Source organism: Eptatretus burgeri, chromosome 3, assembly GCF_056783735.1.
Source record: "Eptatretus burgeri isolate ZD-2024b chromosome 3, Ebu_testis_v1, whole genome shotgun sequence".
Classification (NCBI taxonomy): Eukaryota; Metazoa; Chordata; class Myxini; order Myxiniformes; family Myxinidae; genus Eptatretus; species Eptatretus burgeri.
In genome coordinates, this window is record NC_140963.1 from 95,830,857 (window position 1) to 95,852,889 (window position 22,033).

A 22,033-nucleotide genomic window follows, 5' to 3' on the forward strand; every position below is an offset into this window, starting at 1 on the left:
AAAACCAGGTTCTATGGAAAGCCAGGTTCTATGTAAAACCAGGTTCGATGTAAAACCAGGTTCGATGTGAAACCAGGTTCTATGTAAAACCAGTTTCTATGTAAAACCAGGTTCTATGTAAAACCAGGTTCTATGTAAAACCAGGTTCTATGCTATTTCATCCCCCCTCTGTTGCTGCACTCATTAATCTGTACACTATCTCTGTGTTTCGTTCTTTCTCTGTGTTCGTTTCATTTTACTTTCACCCGACTCCTGTATCATTTCAATTCCTGTTTCCGTTTTCAATGAATTTATCTCTATTTTATTCCCTTCTTTCTTCCATCGTTCGACTATATTTTGGCACTTCCACCCATACTGGCACATTTTCCCTCCGTTCTTGCTGTGGTTCTAATTTTTCCTCATGCTTCTGTCTCCCCCTCTATTTTACACCTGGCCTCAACCGCCACCATGCACTCCACGTCCTGCACACCTGCGAGATCAATCCCCATTGTTTTAATTCTGGCCATCAGCTCGGAGTTTCTTGCATTAATTTTGCCACCGACATTGTCTGCCAACACTGCTTGACCCTTTGCCATTGCAACCTCACCCCTTGCCATGTCAGCCTGCATTCTTTAAAACATGGTCATCATGGCCGCAAATTGCTGGTTGAGGTCTGGGCTGTTTCTCTGCGGCTGCGCTAAAGCCACCTTGCTGCTTCTGGGGGTTTCTTGGATTTTTGAGGTGGTATGCTGTTGAATTAATACCAGGTGGGGTTGACTCAGCCTGTCATCCTTCCAAGATTGGCAATATGAGTACCAGCTTTCTGGGTGATTGAGCCATTCAAATATTCTGCGTCGGAGTGGCGACCCGTCCAGGATTGTGCCCAATCACCCAGGAGACTGCTTCAGCAGCACCGACGCTCTATACACAGTATGGTCTCAATGGATGGATGCATGAGGGGGTATCTATGGGGATAACGGGTAGTGAAGATGACTCTACTGTACCCCTCCACCACCCTGCTTCTGCTCACCCTGGTTTACCATTGTGGTGGTTGGTTATAGAAAAAAATTCCAAACACTTGCCCATGAAATTGAACTCCCTCCTGATCACCAATGTTATAGCCAAGCGACTGGTCCTGGAATGACTGAATCATGTGGGTCGTGAACCGGTCACAGCTGCCAGCCGGGTTTGACACCCCAACCAGGGTTACAGGCCTTAAGTCCCGATATGTCGTCAAAGGGCATAAAGCCGACCGAGTGTTTCGTGCTCGCACGGTGCACTCGTCAGACGTATAACTGAGCATCTGGTTATGACGCATCGTAAGTTACTTTACCCAATGCTCGTTGCATTAACCCAATGATGCACCTGAAGGGTGCTGATCGGGAGAACCCAACCACAGTACAGCAACTATGGGAGTCCAGCAGGAGTTACAGAAAATAGTATTCCTACCTGGCCTCCATTCAACACAGACAATTCGATACAGTAAAATGGCAACACACAGACAGATAGACAGACAAACATCTCTCTTATGGTATGGATTAATCATGTTGGGAGGGGAGAGGGGAGCTACGGGGCTGTGAGGTCTGTTATAAGTTTATTGTGTTTGGATCCAGGGCGAGAAGAGAAATTATTCGAGATTCTTGCATCTATTGCTAAAACTTGAAGTGTGTGTGTGTGTGTGTGTGTGTGTGTGTGTGTGTGTGTGTGTGTGTGTGTGTGTGTGTGTGTGTGTGTGTGTGTGTGTGTGTGTGTGTGTGTGATATATCCACTGCTGATACAAGACTGTATTAACAGTAAATAGTACGAACCCATCACGGATATTTCTCCGACTGTATCCCAATATTTCCATGTGTCCAATTTGCATTCAGGAACAAAACAATTATATTGTTAACTATTTTGAAACATTAAAAAAAAAAAAAAAAAATATATATATATATATATGTCCGTGAAGCTGTCCGTGAGGCAGGGAAGCCGTCCGTGAGGCAGGGAAGCCGTCCGTGAGGCAGGGAAGCCGTCCATGAGGCAGGGAAGCCGTCCGTGAGTTAGTGAAGCCGTCCGTGAGTTAGTGAAGCCGTCCGTGAGTTAGTGAAGCCGTCCGTGAGGCAGGGAAGCCGTCTGTGAGGCAGGGAAGCCGTCCGTGAGTTAGTGAAGCCGTCCGTGAGGCAGGGAAGCCGTCCGTGAGTTAGTGAAGCCGTCTGTGAGTTAGTGAAGCCGTCCGTGAGTTAGTGAAGCCGTCCGTGAGTTAGTGAAGCCGTCCGTGAGGCAGTGAAGCCGTCTGTGAATTAGTGAAGCCGTCCGTGAGGCAGTGAAGCCGTCCGTGAGTTAGTGAAGCCATCCGTGAGTTAGTGAAGCCGTCTGTGAGGCAGGGAAGCCGTCCGTGAGTTAGTGAAGCCGTCCGTGAGTTAGTGAAGCCGTCCGTGAGGCAGGGAAGCCGTCCGTGAGGCAGTGAAGCCGTCCGTGAGGCAATGAAGCCGTCCGTCAGACCGTGAAGACGATTTGCTTTTTAATCACGTTGTTTGAATGTTAATTTCCCAAGAACCTTAAGCCCTCAAAAGACCCAAAAGACCCTGAGGACCAAAAAAACCCAGATAACTCAAAAGACCCCAAGGACCCAAAAGACCCCTGAAGACTCAAACGTCACCAAACACCCAAAAATACCCTGAAGACACAAAGGCCAAAAATAACTCAAAGACCCTAAATCCCCAAAAGACCCAGAAGTCTCAAACGACCCCAAAGCCCCCCAAAGTCCCAAAAGACCCAAAATACCCCTAAGACCCTTTAAAGCCCTTACACCCTTCAGACAGATTAGACAGATTTGACCCTTGACCATTTAGACTGCTTGGACGTTTTTATATCACAAATTAAGTTTCCAATAAATATAATATCACCAATATTACAAATAAATTTGTGGAAAAGAAATGTTTGTGTGACGATTGGTGTAAATCATGACAACACAGCAAATCTGTGACATCAATCTCTGTAACGATGTGTGGAGAAGCGAGCGTAGTGAGCCGATCTACTCTTGTCAAATATATATAGCTTACACTTATGTGTGCACGTAGGATGCACCCATGTACTTGCAGCACGCAAGCATGCCCCACTGGTGTTGTATATCGGTGCCAACATGAACCAACTTATCATCACACATGCAAACTCTCTCTTCCTCATATGTAATTATTTCAAGTGTCACCATGCAAATTGGCTGGGAGTTGGTACCTCTTTAGCCAGACATGGCACTGCTGCAAAGAACTTCTCTGACGTCATTGGTCTAGTTCAGTCTGTGAACTTTCCAACCTGGAATTGTGCCAATGCGAAATCCTCTTTTTCCGACCTGGTTTGAAGAAGAAAAAAAACTCTTCTTTCAAATTCTCCTGTTCTTCCACTCCTGTTCCTCCACTCCAACAGTGAGCTCATGTGAGAGTCTGCATCTCTCTGGCTGTTGTCACAGAGCTGCCTTAGTCCCGCAGAGTGTGGCGGTTCACTCAGGCCAGCTGGCATGGATGGCAAGTTGTCTTCTCACTTCAGAATTGTCACCCCTGATATCGATACTGCCTGGGAATTCTTCCACCAAGGACTGTTCTCTCCCATTCACAGGTTCATCCCATCTCGACTGCTGCTGTAGTACCCTGCTACATGTGCTCTCACTCCTGCTACACTGTCCTGTGGTGAGGCCGTTGCCTTCAAACGATTTGCCTTTTATTCATCGAAGGGAAAATCTGACAAAACACAATCTCAAGTCATTACACAAAGCCCCAAGGAGTGTGTCCACTCACTGCCAGGAGAGCCAGAAAGCAACGTCTGGTCAACCTGATGGCTAAACTCTTGGTCCCATATAGTAATATACTGAACTGAATTAGCATCCGTTGAAAAATCACTTTAAAACAAGTAAATCAATCACAACGACCACGGCCATTGGTGTAAACTACACAAAAAACTGAAGGCAATCCTGCCACTTTGTTGTTTGTTCCTATCACATTTCTTTCTGATTTTTTTTTTTTTCACCATTCTCTTTTTCATTCTAATTCTTGCTTTTTCTTCTCTTTCGTCTCTTTTACCCTGGATTTCTCTCTTTCATTATCCATCTCTCTAAGGAGAAGCGAATTATTGCAGAAATTTTTCTGTGAGGCTCACTTGGCTGCACCTGGATGGGTTGGAGGGTTGTGGAGTAGCGGCTGAAACCCGAATCCTATCCTGGTTCCTCCTGATGATTCCATGTTTGCTCTTTACTTCTTCAGGCTCCTTTTTAGTCTTCCGTTTCATGATATGTTGTGGAATTAACAGCAGCAGTTTGTGTAACAAATTATGTATTGAGAGAAAAAAACATGTCATGACCCAGGTACCAGATGTATATGTTGACATTTCTTTGAGATGAAAAGAAATGGAGTAGCCATTGGTCAACGAAAGGAAGAATACAAATAGAATGCTTTTTTTTTTTTTAATGCAACTATTTGTACGATTGTTTCCGATATTTGTCTTTGGAACTACATTCAGATGATTCAACGAGCAAACAACTTTAAATAAGTATTTGGGATTTTAATTTTGGTTCAAGTTATACGGGAGTAAATATTTGCAGACTGAATGAAGGTGTTTTATTCAAAACAGTTTTAAGCGTAAATTGTTTTCACGCAAATGCTTTGTTTGCAATTCGTTGTTTGGCTATTGTTGACCCATTGAGAAGGAAACATTGACTCATACCAATGTCATCACTCAGCAGATGATGACGCACAGAAGTGATGGCCTTACTGAATGCCAGCAACTTTTCGCTGTTACATCTTTGGCATGAAAAATAATTTTGAATGCAAATACATCCATATTTACTTATTTCCACCCTTTGCAGTGCAATTCTGGGTCAAACCATTCTTCTTCTTCTTTCATATGATCATGTACCGTAGTCATAATCACTCGAGGTCAAGTGATGCGATCCACTTGATTGCTTGTGCATATGGTGAGAAGTCCTTGCACGTATAGTGTTCACAATCGGTTCAGAGCACTCTACTGGTGTCTGTGTGGATGAATGAGTGAGGACTCATGGGTGGAGTCTGAGATTATCTGGCCATTTGAAACTGATGCCTATTCTAATTGTTACCTCCGTCACCGAAGGTGAAGGAGGTTATGTTTTCACCTCTCTCTGTCTGTCTGTCTGTCTGTCTGTTTATCGCCTACGGGTCACAAATTTTAACCAATCCTCACGAAACTTCACCACATGGTAGAGGTTGTCACAGGTAAGAAGCCTATTGTTTTTGAGGTCAAAATGTCAAAAGGTCAACATAGGCCATAGGTCAACAAATAAGGTGGTATTTCTAAAATCCTCAATTTTCATCCGAATGACTTGGAATTTGAAGAGGATTTGCATATCCAGTCACTGAATTTAACCAACAATTATTATTGAAGTCAACATGGGCCGAAAGGTCAACATCGGCCGAATTTATAAAATTGTCAATTCTCATCCGATTGACTTGGGATTTGAAGAGGAGTTGCATATTTGGTCATTGAAATCAACCACCAATTATTTTTGAGGACAAATTTGTTTTTTGGGTTTTGGAAGTACAGTATCATGCTCTGCACGACGTCTTCTTCTTGTTATTTGCAAAATCGAAGACTTTTCAAGTATATTGGTTAGTCGATTTTGTTATTCTGTGTCTGTCTGTCTGTCTTTTTGTCACCTACAGGTCACAATTTTAAACCGATCTTCACGAAACTTCACCAAATGGGAGAGTTTGTCAAAAGGAAGAAGCCTATTGTTTTTGAGGTCAAAAAGTCAAAACGTCAACATAGGCCAAAGGTCAACAAATAAGGTGGTATTTCTAAAATCCTCAATTTTCATCCGAATGACTTGGAATTTGAATAGGATCTATATCTTCTTCTTCTTCTTCTTTCAGCTGCTCCCGTTAGTGGTCGCCACAGCGGATCATCTATAAGATGCGCATAGTGATTTGGCACATGTTTTACGCCGGATGCCCTTCCTGACGCAACCCTGGTCGCCTCTTACGACACACAGGGATATGGTACACCTATTTTAACCGGGGTATACACTGGCCCAGTATACTGGTACTCATTTCGCCGACCTTGGAAGGATGACAGGCTGAGTCAACCCCCTGGTGTATTAATTCAGTGGCCCAACGGGGCTTGAACTCAGGACCTTTTGGATCCCAAGCCACTGCCCTTACCACTGCGCCAACACCAGGCTATCACGATATTATAGGATCTATATCTCAGGTCACTGAATTCAACGAGTCAATTATTTTTGAGGTCAACGTTGACCAAAAGGTTAACCCAAGGTCAACAACTGAGGTGGTTTTTCTAAAATCCTCAATTTTCATTCGATTGACTTGAAATTTGAGGAAGATTTATATTTCAGGTCACTGAATTCAACCACCAATAATTTTTGAGATCAACATGGACCAAAAGGTCAAAATGGGCCCAAAGTCAACAACTTAGGTGTTGTTTCTAAAATCCTCAATTTTCATCCGATTGACTTGAAATTTGAAGAAGATTTATGTTTCAGGTCACTGAATTCAACCACCAATTATTTTTGAGATCAATGTGGACCAAAAGGTCAAAATGGGCCCAAAGTCAACAACTTCAGTGTTGTTTCTAAAATCCTCAATTTTCATCCGATTGACTTGAAATTTGAAGAGGATTTAAATTTCACGTCACTGAATTCAACCACCAATTATTTTTGAGGTCCACATCGGCAAAAAGGTCAACATGGACCAAATTTCTAAAATTGTCAATTTTAATCCGACTGACTTGAAATTTGAAGAGGACTTGCATATTTGGTCAATGAATTCAACCATCAATTATTTTTGAGGTCAATTTTGTTTTATGGATTTTGCAAGTATCGTGCTCTGCATGACGTATTCTTCTTGTTTGTCTGTTTCTTTGTATGCTTGTTTGTTTGTGTGCATGATATCTCAAAAAGTTGCAGACGGATCCGGATAAATTCTGTGGATGTATTCAGTGTGTGACAAAGACAAACTGTTTAGATTTTGGTGAAGATCCGGATCCGGATCCTATAATTTTTTATGTGATTCTTCACCTTTGAGAGGTAGGGCCAAAATTGATATATGAGGTGTGTTCAAAAAGAATCCAACCTTAATTTTTCGTGCGTAAACGACAGAAGCTAGGGAGGCATGGTTTGGTGCACGTATGTAGGCGATCCTAATCCGTATGCGTGAATATTTTCCCGCCTGCAGAAGCTGTCAGTCGCCGACAGACCGCCGATGAGTGAAGAAGTGTAAGAGAGCGCCGTCGGATTTTCGTTTTTGACAAAATGACGGAAAAACTTGAACAACGCTACTGCATCAAATTTTGTGTAAAGCTTGGGGATTCCCAAGTGGAAACGATCCGCAAGATTCAACAGGCCTTCGGGAACGAAGCAATGGGCACCACACAGATAAAAGAGTGGTACAACCGCTTCAAAGATGGTCGCACATCAGTGGAAAGTGAAGCACGTTCTGCTCGGCCCTCAACATCCCAAAATGAGATCCTCATTGACCAAGTGAGGACCCTGCTAATGCAGGATCGTCAAATCACGATCAGAGAACTGGCGGACGAGGCCGGCGTCAGCATTAGATCCGTTCATTCTATTGTGACTGAGGATTTGGGCCTTAGGAGAATCTCAGCGAAGTTCGTGCCAAAGCTGCTAACGATCGAGCAGAAGCAACTCCGTTTGGAGATCGCACAGGACATGCTGGAGACTGTGAAAAGCGATCCCATCTTCTTCAACACAGTGATCACTGGCAATGAGACCACAGTGATCCGTAATTTTGTCAAAAACGAAAATCCAACGGTGCTCACTTTACACATCCTCACTCATCGGCGGTCTGTCGGTGACTGACAGCTTCTGCAGTTGGAAAAATATTCATGCATACGGATTAGGATCGCCTACATACGTGCACCAAACCACGCCTCCCTAACTTCATTTGTTTATGCACGAAAAATTAAGGTTGGATACTTTTTGAACACACCTCGTATATAGCACGATATCTCAAAAGGTTGTGGACGGATTCGGATGAAACTTGGTGGACACATTGGGTGTGTAACAAGACGAATTAACTCAATTTTGGTGGAGATCCAAATCCGGATCTGGATTGGATAATTTTTTTCAGTGATTCTTCACCAATTTGGAAATACGAATGCCACTGCAACATATTACTCCCATTCGGTGTATTTGAATAAGTCGAAAAAGCAAGAGTTAAAGGAAAATGGGGATTGTCATATTTGAGCTGCTGGATGCAGTGCTCCTCACTCAAACAATGGTAACACATCCCCACTAAACCGTGTATTTGTTTTCCTTTGTTCTGTAGTGACCTGCTTTCCAAGACCGAGCATGCGTAAACCTTTCCTGGCCCGACCTCACGTAACTGCATCATAGCCAGTTATGATTGGTTATATGACGTAGACTTGAGGACAAATAGGAAGAGGTCTTGTGGAGAGCGAACTGTTTTGTCGTGATTGGCGATTCCTGGAATTTTGGAATCGATTCGATTCTGAGTACTTTTTTCTAGTATACGATGGAACCGAGTACTTTTTCCTTTTCTTTTTTGAGGGGTTGGGTGGGAACTATTACATATGACTGATGCTGAGAAGGGATGGTGGAGGGGTCGGAGAGTTTTCTTTGAATCATCAATCTTTGTACTTAATTGGAAAGAGCAGTAAAGAGTCAGATCGAGGCTCATTATGAATTTTTACAGAAACCAATTCTTCAAAAATTAAAACAACACAATGACCTGTATGTAATCAGTGGTTTAACTTTAAAAAAACAGACATCTCCCTCACTTATCTCAGGAGTTTTAAGATGAAACTCACTTTGTTTACAAACAAGGCAAACATGAAGACCAAGGAGCTTTCCAAAGAAGTCAGACATAAAGTGGTCATGAAGCACTCATTGTTCAAGAGAGGGTTATAAGAAGATTTCAAAATCACTCATGACCTTCGAGTACGATGAAATCCATCATTAAGAAGTGAAAGACGTGTCATACTACCCAGTCTCTTCCCACATCAGGACACCGATCCAAACTCAGCAACTGGCAAAGCAGGAAACTGGTTCAGGATGTCACTGTAAATCCACCAGTGACTTTGAACAATCTGCAAGGCTCTATGTCCAAGATGGGGTTAGTGTTCATCAATCAACAATATCCCATTCCCTTCACAAAGCTGGCCTCGATGGACTGGTGATAAGAAAGAAGCCATGACTGAAAAAGATGCATCTAAAAGCTCAAATGGAGTTTGTGTAAAATCATCTTCATGATACAGTAGGCCTGCAGAGAAAGATTTTATGATCAGACGAGACATAAATTGAACTTTTTGGTCTAAATTCAAAGCAGTACAACTTGTGCAAGACGAACACAGCACATCACCCAGTCAACACCATCCCAACTGCCCAGCATGGTTGTGGCATCATCATGCTATGGGGCTGATTTTCATTGTCAGGGATTGCCAAGCTTGTCAGGATCGAAGGAACAATGGACGGTACAAAGTACAGGAGAATCCTTGATGAAAACCTGCTCGAGTGGGCAATGAATCTGAATCTGGGTTGGAGAATCACATTTCAGCAGGACAATGATCCGAAGCACAAAGATAAAACCACACTGGAGTGGCTGAATGCGAAGAAAAAAAATGTTCTTGAGTGACCCAGTCAAAGTCCTGACTTAAACCCAAGTGAACATTAATGACGACACTTGAAGATTGCAGTCCATCGACGATTCACATCAAACTTGTCAGAACTGGAACAATTTTCACTTGAAGAATGGCCAAAGATGTCACCATCTCACTGTGAAAAGCTTGTGGAGACCGACCCAAAAAGATTCATCACAGTCATTGCTGTAAAAGCTGTTTCCACCTAGTGCTGACACAAGGGGTGAATGCTTTTACAACCAGTGAATTTTGATGTGTACACGTTTTTTGCAGGTATTCCTGACATGTATATACACTCCTTCAGCCATAACCGTGTTTCGTTTGATCTCTTCAGTTATGAATAAACAAGTTCATTTGGAAAAATTGTTTCTTCATAATTCGTAATTCATCTAAATGTGGCATTATTGGTATCAAGTGAATTCATTTGCAGGCCACTGTCTTTATGATTTAAAGGAGAAGAGATTTTAGATTTACTTTCTTCACAGGAATTACAAAAGACACAACTCACAATCAGATTAAAAAAAAAAATGAAGCCCATCCCTAACCCTCACATTAAAACACAAACCCAAACACCCCAAACCCTTCCCTCACATTAATACCCAAAGCCTAACACCCCAAAGCCTAACACCCCAAACCCTCACCCTCACATGAAAACCCAAACCCTAACACCCCAAACCCTTCCCTCACATTAATACCCAAAGCCAAACACCCCAAACCCTAACACCCCAAACCCAACCCTACCCTTTCATTAATACCCAAAGCCTAACACCCCAAACCCTCACCCTCACATGAAAACCCAAACCCTAACACCCCAAACCCTCACCCTCACATTAAAACCCAAACCCTAACACCCCAAACCCTCAACCTCACATTAAAACCCAAACCCTAACACCCCAAACCCTCACCCTCACATGAAAACCCAAACCCTAACACCCCAAACCCAAACCCTAACACCCCAAACCCTCACCCTCACATTAAAACCCAAACCCTAACACCCCAAACCCTCAACCTCACATTAAAACCCAAACCCTAACACCCCAAACCCTCACCCTCACATGAAAACCCAAACCCTAACACCCCAAACCCTTACCCTCACATTAAAACCCAAACCCTAACACCACAAACCCTCACCCTCACATTAAAACCCAAACCCTAACACCCCACACCCAACCCAAACCTTACATGAACACCCAAACCTTAACACCCAAAACCAAAGCCAAACCTTACATTAAAACCCAAACCCGAACCTTACATTAAAACACAAACCCTAACACCCCAAACCCAACCCAAACCTTACATTAACACCCAAACCTTAACACCCAAAACCAAACCCGAATCTTACATTAAAACCCAAACCCAAACCTTACATTAAAACCCAAACCCAAACCCAAATCCTCACAATAAAAACCAAACCTTAACACCCCAAACCCAACCCTAACCTTCCATTAAAATCCAAAGCCTCATATCCCAAACCCAAACCCTAACCCTCATACCCCAAACCTAAACGCTATCCCTCACATTAAAACCTAAACCCTAACCTTCACACCCCAAACCCAACTCTAATCCCAAGATCATTAATCATTTTTACATAATTTTTTTTTTTAACAACTGAACAAATTATGATTTTTTAAACAGTTCAATATTTTTTTTTTTGAGCAGTTCAATAATAACACAAGGTCAACACAGTTTTTCAACTCAACAAAGTTTTTGTTTTTTTCTTCCAGTTCCATCTTCAGAATGAAGTTTCAGTTGTTTCAAGTTTGAAGAAGTGGAAAGGAAGAGATATATTGTAAATTTGTCTCAGGAAATCTCAAGTCTTCCCAGCACTTTCTTGATATTGCTGAAAAAGAATAAATAAATACATTACATGTCTAATATCGAATTAAATAATACATAACCATTAATTTTTAATCAACTGAACTTACCACTCATCAAGCACCATCCAACCAAGAATGACATGGATAGATTGGTTTAGATCTCCAAAGGTCTCCAAGATGGAACTCGTTTTTGAGACTCCAAGGTTGGTCTCATATTTTGAGCCCTCAAGGAAGAATTTTTTTTTCTGGATCATCAAGGTAGAACTAGTTTTGTGGATCATCAAAGTAGAACTAGTTTTGTGGGTCATTAAGGTAGAACTCGTTTTGTGGGTCATCAAGGTAGAACTCGTTTTGTGGGTCATCAAGGTAGAACTCGTTTTGTGGGTCATCAAGGTAGAACTCGTTTTGTGGGTCTCTGCACACACATCAGCAAAGGGAAGTGAAAACCACTATATATCACCACATTCATAATCTTCATCATTTTAATGCCTTCTTACACAATCCTGGAAACACTGTATTCTCTCCATTGCTTTCCGCATCTCAGTTCAATTTCCTTTTCTTTTTCCTTCAATCTCACATCGTAATTTTCTTCATCACCAAAGTCCCACTGGATTTTGTTTAAAGTTTTTCAAACAATTAATTTTAATACAGTAAAAGTTTATAATTGAAAAAAGCTGAACTCACGACTCGTCGGTAAAGCCCCTGTCACACATTGACGATTTAGCCAGCGTATGGCAACATATCAAAATTTATCTAAAACGCTGGCGTACGCTGAACTATTTTTTTTCTTTCTTTCAGTTTTGGGCGTATAATAGTGTATTCATAACGAGTTGGACATATGCATAACGTATTAGTAACGTACACAGAACATTTTGATAACTTATAGATAACTTATACCAACGAATGCTTCGCGCGTTGTCGGCGCTCACAACTTATGCCCAACGATAGTCTAACTTATGCATAGCGTGCGGCAGCGTATCGCCGACAATCACGTGGCGTAGCCTATTAAAAGGCTGCCGCTCGACGATTCAAATCATAACCACACTAGACATCTAAGTGTCAACATCACCGTCATGCCGAAGAAAACTTCGAAGAACTCCTTGTTACGGAGTTCCACCATGGGCTGGTCATACATGCCAAACTGCCTCCCGATCCATGGTCTCACCCAGTTCCTTCTCCTCCGTTCACCTCTTCTTCTCCTGGCTCTATTGGCACGCAACTGGTACAGTGTCAAATTGATGAGGCCATGTTGATGTTGGAGGACAGCTCGTAGTTATTCTCGTCTCAGCCTTGCCGGATCCTCCATCTCTCAGATGACATAGACATCTGCTCACCATGGAGTCTGGAACACTGACGGGTTCCTCCTGTGAAGCCCCTGTCACACCTTGACGATTTAGCCAGCGTATGGCAACGTATCAAAATTGTTCAAAAACGCTGGCGTACGCTGAACTATTGATGTTTTTTTTATCAGTTTTGGGTGTATATTAACGAGGTGGACATATGCATAACATATTCCTAATGTACACAGAACGTTTCGATAACTTATAGATAACTTATACCTACGAATGCTTAGCGTGTTGTCGGCGTTCACAACTTATGCCCAACGATAGTCTAACTTATGCATATCGTGGCAACGTATCGCCGACGATCACGTGGCGTAGCCTATTAAAAGGCTGCCGCTCGACGATTTAAATCATAACCGCACTTGACATCGAAGTGTCAACATCACCGTCATGCCGAAGAAAACTTCGAAGAACTCCTCGTTGCAGAGTTCCACCATGAGCTGGTCATACATGCCAAAATACCGTCGCCTCCCGTTCCATGGTCTCACCCAGTTCCTTCTCCTCCGTTCACCTCTTCTTCTCCTGGCTCGATTGGCACACAACTGGTGCAGTGTCAACTCAATGAGGTCATGTTGATGTTGTTGGAGGACAGCTAGTAGGTATTGTCGTCTCAGCCTTGCCGGATCCTCCATCTCTCAATGACATGGACATCTGCTCACCATGGAGTCTGAAACACTGACGGGTTCCTCCTGTGAAGCCCATTTTTATATACCAATTCCTCTAAACTCTGCCAATACGCCATGATACGGTAGCTGTAAGTTAGAAACACGTTCATAAGTTCTCTGGTCGTCCGGAAGACGTCAAATACGTCTACATATGTCAATATGTGTTGGAGATACGTAACACATAGGTTCAAAGCACGTTACTCATAGGTTCAAAGCACGTTACTCATAGGTTAGAAATAAGTTTCGGGTACGCTAGACATTACCTCGACGTGTTTCGACTTATGAGTAACTTACAAGTAACGTGTGTCGACATGTGTCAACGATCGCATAATGTGGCTACAACTTATGGCCAGCGTATGCGGAATGTGTGAGTCATACGCTGGCATATGTCGAAAAATTTTGAGCATGCTTAAAATTTGTCGATGAGCCCGGCATACTACGACGTATGCCAGCGTGCTCTTAACGTACACAAAACTTACCCATAACGTATTCGACGTGTGCCAGCGTATTCGCCAAATTTTTCATACGTCGGCGTACGCTGGCTTAAACATCAAGGTGTGACAGCGGCTTGAAGGTGACGTTTCGGGGAGAATCCACTCGCCTTGGTCACGGCAGATGAGGAAATGAGGAAGAAGCTGAAAAATTTCCATGTGACATCCAACCTGCTTCGATTTAGTTACCAACATTCATCGAATTGATTAATTTTAATGATCATCCAGTTGAAGACCATTGTCAGGTCAAGAAAGATCAGATCTGTGATCTGCTACAGGTATTATGTAAGCCTGCACTAACCTGATCCATGGACGGGTTGTCGGCAACTAAACCATCTCCCCCACCAGGTTTCCTGGAGAGGAGGGTGTTTGAATATGGACACCCAGCAGGATTAAAAACAAAACCTGTCAAAGGGCGGAGGAGCTTCTTGTGAGCCAACGGCCATCCATATCTAGTGCCCAACTGTGTCTGCAGATGTCCTCCTGCAGTTTGGTTACTTTTTTGTTTTAGAAGGTTGGTGGCAGGATTTGCATTCCGGCCACCGGAAAACCCTTCATTCCGCAAAACATTCTCAAAACAAAAAAATGTGAAAACCCACTCCGTGGGAGTACGTCCAATGCAGCTTCCCTTCCCAGGGCAGCTCACCAGATGATGGGATTGGGGAAAATCCTTCGGGACCCGCAATCTTTGATTATAGGAGGGAAACCACGGGGTAACATTCCCGGGTCAGATTGTGGGAGAGTGTGTCAGGGTGGTGCAGAGGTGTCATCCACCAGACGGCGGACTCCTTGGGTTAACCTGAGGCGGTCCCTTCGGGTGGGTGCCTGGAATGCCCTATCCCTAAGAGAGGATGATCACTTGTCTCTGTTATCATCTGAGCTCAAGCGTTTGGACTTTGGTATTGCAACACTCTCTGAAGTTCAGAGACCGGATTGTGATGAGATTATGGCGGGTGGTTATACCTACTATTCGTCTGGTCGCTCTGATGGTTACCATACCCAAGGAGTTGCTGTAGCTGTGTCCAATAAGCTGACCCCAATGATAATTGAGGTAACACCGGTCAATGAGCGTATTTTGAGACGAAGCATTCGTCACTCCTTGGGTGTCATTTCCATGGTCTCTGTATATGCTCCGACTGAGGCGAGTGATCTCACCGTGAAGGACGCAAGCTATGCCACGCTCGATTCTGTGGTTGACCAGTGCTCCAGGTGAGATACTCTTCTAGTCTTGGGGGATTTCAATGCCTCGACTTGAACTGATAGGGATGTTTATGAGACGTGTGTTGGTCCCCATGGGTCTGGAACTGTGAACCAGAATAGCACTAAGTTCTTTGACTTTGCAAGAAGTCATGGACTTAGGGTGGCGGGTTCATGGTTTCAGCGCCCACAAGCTCATCGCTGGACTTGGTATTCCAACGCTGGCAGTGTGACTAAAGAGATTGACCGTGTGCACGTTGATGGTCACTGGAGGATGTTCCAGAACTGCAGAGTCTACCAGAGTGCTTAGTTCCTCAATACTGACCACCGTTGTGGAAACTTGTGGCAACCGTTGTGGCAACCACCATTGTGGTTGTGGAAACTCTTAAGTTGCACCTTAAATCCAGGAGAATGGTACCATCCCAGCCAAGGCTGGATGTTGGCAAGCTCAAGGATGAGAGGGTAGCTGAGGAGTTTGCAAACAGGCTGAGTGGAGCTTTGGGAGATCCTGAAGAGTTGTGGAGTGCCTTTAAGACCACCGTCCTTGATGTTGCCAGTGGATGTCTTGGAACTCACTGAAGGGTGAAGAAGAATTTTGGCTTTCAAGGGACACTGGATACCATTGACCAATCGCAGGGCCAGCCTGAATGGCAGAGCTGTGCTGTTCAGGGAGCTGAGTTCTAAAACTGTTTGTGTGCTGAGGGTGGACAAGGAAGCTTATGTGCGAGGAATCTGTGAGGGGGTAGAGCATCACCTGTGGACAGGTGATTCTCGTCCCGCTTACAGGGGAATTCACGCATTGCGTTCATCCAAGCCCATCCCTTGGTGTACTACAGTTAGAGTAGATGTTGGTAGGCTCTTGACAGAGGAGTCCGAATTGAAGGCCAGCTGGGCTGGTTACTTTGAGCGGTTGTACCAGGCTGATCCACCAGCTGTCGAGTTAGACATCAGGGGTGTTACAATCCCTGTTGCTGACCCTCCAATCAACTGTGGTCCACCTTCGTTTGTAGCAACACAGGCTGTGGTGAACCGGTTGAAATGGGTCTAGCTTCAGGGATCTGTGGCATCCATGCTGAACTTCTCAAGGCTGGTGGAAATGCTGTAATTGTGTCGTTGCATGCAATTCTGTGCTCTGCCTGTAACACAGGCATAATCCCAACTGACTGGAAGAGGGGCCTTGTTTTCCCCCTCTGGAAAGGGAAGGGTGATCGCCAAGACTGCAACAACTACTGAGGGGTGAGACTGCTCTCAGTACCGGGCAAGGTCTTTGCTCAGATAATTCTTGATAGGGTTCGCCACCATCTGCTTGAGCATCAGAGTCCAGAGCAGTCAGGCTTCACACCAAAGAGGTCAACGATTGACCGTATCCTTGCTCTTTGGTTCCTCACCAAACGCAGACGACAGTTTCGGCAGGGGCTGCTTGCAGCCTTTGTTGATCTCTGTAAAGTGTTTGATTCAGTGAATGTGGATGCCCTCTGGAGGATTCTGTCTTTGTGGGGTGCCACCAAAACTGATCGAGCTGATGTCTGAACTCTACTCTGGTACTGAGAGCTGTGTAATGTGGTGGTACCATCTCTGACTTATTTCCAGTTATTACTGGAGTTTGTCAGCAGTGTGTACTGGCCCCCACACTTTACAGCACTTGTATCGACTGGATTCTTGGGAGGATGTCATGGAGATCGGGCTGTAGTGCATCGTTTGGGAATGTCAAGAACTCTGACCTTGATTTCGCAGATGATGCAGTCATCTTTACGTAGACTTTAGATATCCTTTTGGGGGCACGCGAGGTGCTGAATGAGGAGTCGGAGATGCTGGAATTATCGGTGTCTTGGGTCAAAACCAAGATCCAGGCTTTCGGTGACATCTTGGATGCTGCTGTCCTGTCTGTACCTGTTTGTGGTGAGGATGTTGAGGTCGTAGAGAGATTCACTTACCTTGGCAGTGATATTCATGACTCAGCTGACTGTGAGCCAGAGGTCAACAGATGTCTGGGTTGGGCCTGGGGAGTCATGGATTCACTGGATAATGGGGTGTGGTGCTGCTGGTACCTGTACGGGAGGACGAAAGTCCGAGTCTTCAAGTCCTTGGTGCTTCCAGTCTTGCTCTATGGATTTGAGACTTGGACTCTGACCAGGGATCTGGGATGGACATTTAATTCCTTTAGTACCAGGTCTCTTCGGAGAATCCTTGGCTATCGCTGGTCGGACTTTGTGTCCAACGAGCAGTTGCTGAGAGAGACTCAAATGAGATTTGTTACCTGGATAGTCCGTCAGCGTCAGCTGCGGCTGTATGGACATGTGGCTCGTTTTCCTGAGGCTGATCATGCTCACCAGATTCTCTCAGCGAGGGAGCCTCGTGAGTGGAGGAGGCCAATGGGCCAACCACGTGCCTCGTGGTTGCAGCAGGTTGATCGGCATCTCAAGGAGATGGGGATGGGCCAGACATCTTCCAAAGTTACCTTTCTACCAAAATAAAAATTACAATTATCTCCACAATTAAGAACATTCTTCTTCTTCAAAGGAAGTATGAACAGCAATATCTATAAAAGAACAAGTGCCAAAATGTATTTCAGCTTAACGTCCCGATCTTGGGGTTCGCTGTGTTTGCACCGAGTGTGTTCATCCCAATTGCCCCAAAGTATTGAAGAGTGCTTACCTGTTGAAGCTCCTGCGTGTGGTGTGACCCGTCAACACCGTGATGTTTCTGCTGTTGCTGTTGCAGCCACTCAGTAACATGTTGCTTGTGTTGCTGTTGCAGCCTGTGATGATAATGATGGTTCTGCTTTTCTGTAGCCCCTCAACACCATGCTGCTTCTGTTGTTGCTGTTGCTCCTTTCCACCATGTTGACCCTTCAGATCTTTAGACCCCATATGACCCTTTAAACTCCTATCGATCCTTTGACCCCTTCGACGTTTATACCCAGAGATCCTTTAGATCCGTTGAGACCCCATAGACCCATTTTGTTCCCTTTTTTTCAGAGCCCATATGACCTTTTCACCCGAATAGCTTCAACCCCTTAAGAACCCTTTAAACACACACTACACAAACATCAAAATCGTCTTTTTGCGACACAGACTACTCTTTTCATCTGGTGATATGCAAACTCTACCGACCTAGAGAGTGGTTGTTCTGAGCTAGTAACCTTATCTAATTGAAAACTACTTGGAAAAACTATCGCTAAAATGAAATAAGATTTGTAGAAGTTGTGCAACACAAAATAGAGCCTCTCCCCCAACTCCCTTGTGAACCTGGTGTTCCCTGTCCTCAATTAGAATCGTCGTTGGAACAAAGACATTTCGTCGTCTCCATCCTCACAATGAGATTCGTCATCGTCATCGGACCGAACACATTCGTCATCTCCATCGTCACAATCACATTCATCGTCTCCATCCTCCCAATCACATTCATCGTCTCCATCGTCACAATCACATTCATCATCTCCATCGTCACAATCACATTCATCATCTCCATCGTCACAATCACATTCATCGTCTCCATCCTCCCAATCGCATTCATTGTCTCCATCGTCACAATAACAGTCATTGTCTCCATCGTCACAATCACATTTGTCGTCATCGTCACAATCACATTCATCATCTCCATCATCACAATCACATTCAACATCTTCTGAATCCAATCTGTCATCATCATCATCTTCCACATCTTTATCCTCCCCATCAGGCTCATCTTCTCCATCGACTTTCTTGTCCTTTCTGTGAACACACAAGAATAACCAGAACATTTGTGCAGCACAAATGTATCAATCAGAGCACCACCAGATATATAAACTCCAATAACAACATATTCATCAGTAGAGAGGTCCATCGGGATCATAGTTTGCTGTTCCTAATTTGAAGATCAATAATAAAATGAAGACTTGTGAAGAGCTTTACCGGAACCGTTTGTTCATCCATAAATAAATCGCACAAAGCGAGTTGATGATAAGTATCACCATGGAGATGATCCCCACAGCAAATTCAAATCTCTCCCAAAGCGACACGAGTTGTCCAACGTCCATCGGACCGAAGATGGAACCTTCCCCAAAGATCTGTGGACACGGATATAACAAGTTTAATAAATAAATGTTATTTCAATGAAAACAGGAATTAATTTCCTTCATAACAATCCTTGAATGGGATCCTGTCAAACTGAAGTTGAAACATGATTTCTTGAATATCACAATCTGTCAGGTCAGGTTAGATCTGTGACCTGCTACAGGTACCATGTAAACCTGTACTAACCTGTTCCATGGTCGGGTTGTCGGCGACTAAACCGTCTCCCCCACCAGGTTTTCTGGTGAGGAGGGTGTTTGGATATGGACACCCAGCAGGATTAAAAACAAAACCTGTCAAAGGGCGGAGGAGCTCCTTGTGAGCCAACGGCCATCCATATCTAGTGCCCAACTGTGTCTGCGGACGTCCTCCTGCAGTTGGGTTACTTCTTATTAGGAGGTTGGTGGCAGGATTTGCACTCCAGCCACCGTAAAACGCTTCATTCCGCAAAACGCAAAAACGCAAAAAAATCTGAAAACCCACTCCGTGGGGAGTACCTCCTGTGCAGCTTCCCTTCGCAGGGCAGCTCACCGGATGATGGGATTGGGGCAAAGCCGGGACCCCCAATCTTTGATAGGAGGGAAACCACGGGGTAACATCCCTGGGTCAGATTGCGGGAGAGTGTGTCGGAGTGGTGCTGAGTGTCGTCCACCAGACGGCGGTCTCCTTGGGTTAACCTGAGGCGGTCCCTTCGGGTGGGTGCCTGGAATGTCCTATCCCTAAGAGAGGATGATCACCTGTCTCTGTTATCATCTGAGCTCAAGCGTTTGGACATCAGGATTGCAGCTCTCTCTGAGGTTCGGAGACCGGATTGCGGCGAGATAATGGTGGGTGGTTACACCTACTATTGGTCTGGTCGCTCTGATGGTTACCATACCCAAGGAGTTGCTGTAGCTGTGTCCAATAAGCTGACCCCAATGATAATTGAGGTAACACCGGTCAACGAGCGTATCATGAGATTAAGGATTCGTCACTCCTTAGGTGTCATTTCCCTGGTCTCTATTTATGCTCCGACTGAGGCGAGTGATCTTACCGTGAAGGACACATTCTACGCCACACTCGAATCTGTGGTTGATCAGTGCCCCAGACGAGATACACTTCTAGTCTTGGGGGATTTCAATGCATCGACTGGAACTGATAGGGATGGTTATGAGGTGTGTGTTGGTCCCCATGGGTCAGGAACTATGAACCAGAATAGCACTAAGTTCCTTGACTTTGCAAGAAGTCATGGACTTAGGGTGGCTGGTTCATGGTTTCAGCGCCCGCAAGCTCATCGCTGGACTTGGTATTCCAACGCTGGCGGTGTGGCAAAGGAGATTGACCATGTCCTCATTGACGGTCGTTGGAGGATGATCCAGAACTGCAGGGTCTACAGGAGTGCTCAGTTCCTCAATACTGACCACAGGCTTGTTGTAGCAACTCTAAAGCTGCACCTTAAATCCTGGAGAATGGTACCATCCCAGCCTAGGCTGGATGTTGCCAAGCTCAGGGATGAGAGAGTAGCTGAGGAGTTTGCGAACAGGCTGAGTGGACACTTGGGGGGTCTGGGTGCTTTGGGGGGTCCTGAAGAGTTGTGGAGCACCTTCAAGACCACCATCCTTGATGTTGCCGGTGGATGCCTTGGAGTTCACCGCAGGGCAAAGAAGAATTTTGTCTCTCAAGGGACACTGGATACCATTGACCAGAGTCGCAGGGCCAGGCTGAATGGCAGAGCTGAGCTGTTCAGGGAGCTGAGGCGTAAAACTGTACGTGCACTGAGGGTGGACAAGGAGGCCTATGTGCGAGGAATCTGTGAGGGGGTAGAGCATCACCTGTGGACAGGTGATTCTCGTCCCGCTTACAGGGGGAATTCGCGCATTACGTTCATCCAAGCCCATCCCTCGGAGCACTGCAGTTCGAGCAGAGAGTGGTAGGCTCTTGACAGAGGAGTCTGAAGTGAAGGCCCGCTGGGCCGGTTACTTTGAGCGGTTGTACCAGGCTGATCCCCCAGCTGTTGAGTTGGACGTCAAGGGTGTTACAATCCCTGTTGCTGACCCTCGAATCAACTGTGGTCCACCATCGCTTGTGGAAACACGGGCTGCGGTGAACCAGTTGAAACGGGGCAAAGCTCCAGGGATCTGTGGCATCCATGCTGAACTTCTCAAGGCTGGTGGAAATGCTGCACTCGCGTCGTTGCATGCAGTTTTGTGCTCTGCCTGGAACACAGGCATCATCCCAACTGACTGGAAGAGGGGCCTTGTTGTCCCTCTCTGGAAAGGAAGGGTGATCGCCAAGACTGCAACAACTACCGAGGGGTGACGCTGCTCTCAGTGCCGGGCAAGGTCTTTGCTCGGATAATTCTTGATAGGGTTCGCCACCATCTGCTTGAGCACCAGCGTCCAGAGCAGTCAGGCTTTACACCAAAGAGGTCAACGATTGACCGTATCCTTGCTCTTCGTGTCCTCACTGAACGCAGACGAGAGTTTCGGCAGGGGCTGCTTGCAGCCTATGTTGATCTCTGTAAAGCGTTCGATTCAGTGAATCGGGATGTCCTCTGGAGGATTCTTGGTCTTCGTGGGGTGCCACCGAAACTGATCGATCTGATGTCTGAACTCTACTCTGGTACTGAGAGTGCTGTGAAGTGTGGTGGTACCGCCTCTGACTTATTTCCAGTTGTTACTGGAGTTCGTCAGGGATGTGTACTTGCCCCCACACTTTTCAGCACTTGTATGGACTGGATTTTTGGGAGGATGTCGGAGAGATCAAGTTGCGGTGCATCGTTTGGCAATGTCAAGATCTCGGACCTTGATTTTGCAGATGATGCAGTCATCTTTGCGGAGACTTTAGACATCCTCTTGGGGGCCCTCGAGG

The 22,033-nt window shown here is 45.0% G+C and overlaps 2 protein-coding genes across 2 annotated transcripts in view; one reads left to right on the forward strand and one right to left on the reverse strand.

Annotated features, from left to right (window-relative positions):
• LOC147030492 (uncharacterized) overlaps nt 1-22,033 on the forward strand; it is an 85,564-nt gene that overhangs the window by 37,818 nt on the left and 25,713 nt on the right. The gene's annotated exons all lie outside the window — the stretch shown is intronic.
• On the reverse strand, nt 16,586-19,173 carry LOC147030493 (uncharacterized). Its single transcript, XM_085874620.1, has 2 exons — nt 19,025-19,173; nt 16,586-18,844 (listed from the first exon to the last, which is right to left on the reverse strand). Exons 1-2 carry the CDS (start codon nt 19,147-19,149, stop codon nt 18,400-18,402), a joined length of 570 nt encoding a protein of 189 aa, XP_085730746.1. The 5' UTR covers nt 19,150-19,173; the 3' UTR covers nt 16,586-18,399.

Coding starts and splice junctions, on each gene's coding strand:
- LOC147030493 (XM_085874620.1), bottom strand. CDS start 19,149: ATGGACGTTGGACAACTCGTGTCGCTTTGGGAGAGATTTGAATTTGCT. Junction 18,845..19,024: donor TGGATGAACAAACGGTTCCG/GTAAAGCTCTTC, acceptor GTGTGTTCACAG/AAAGGACAAGAAAGTCGATG.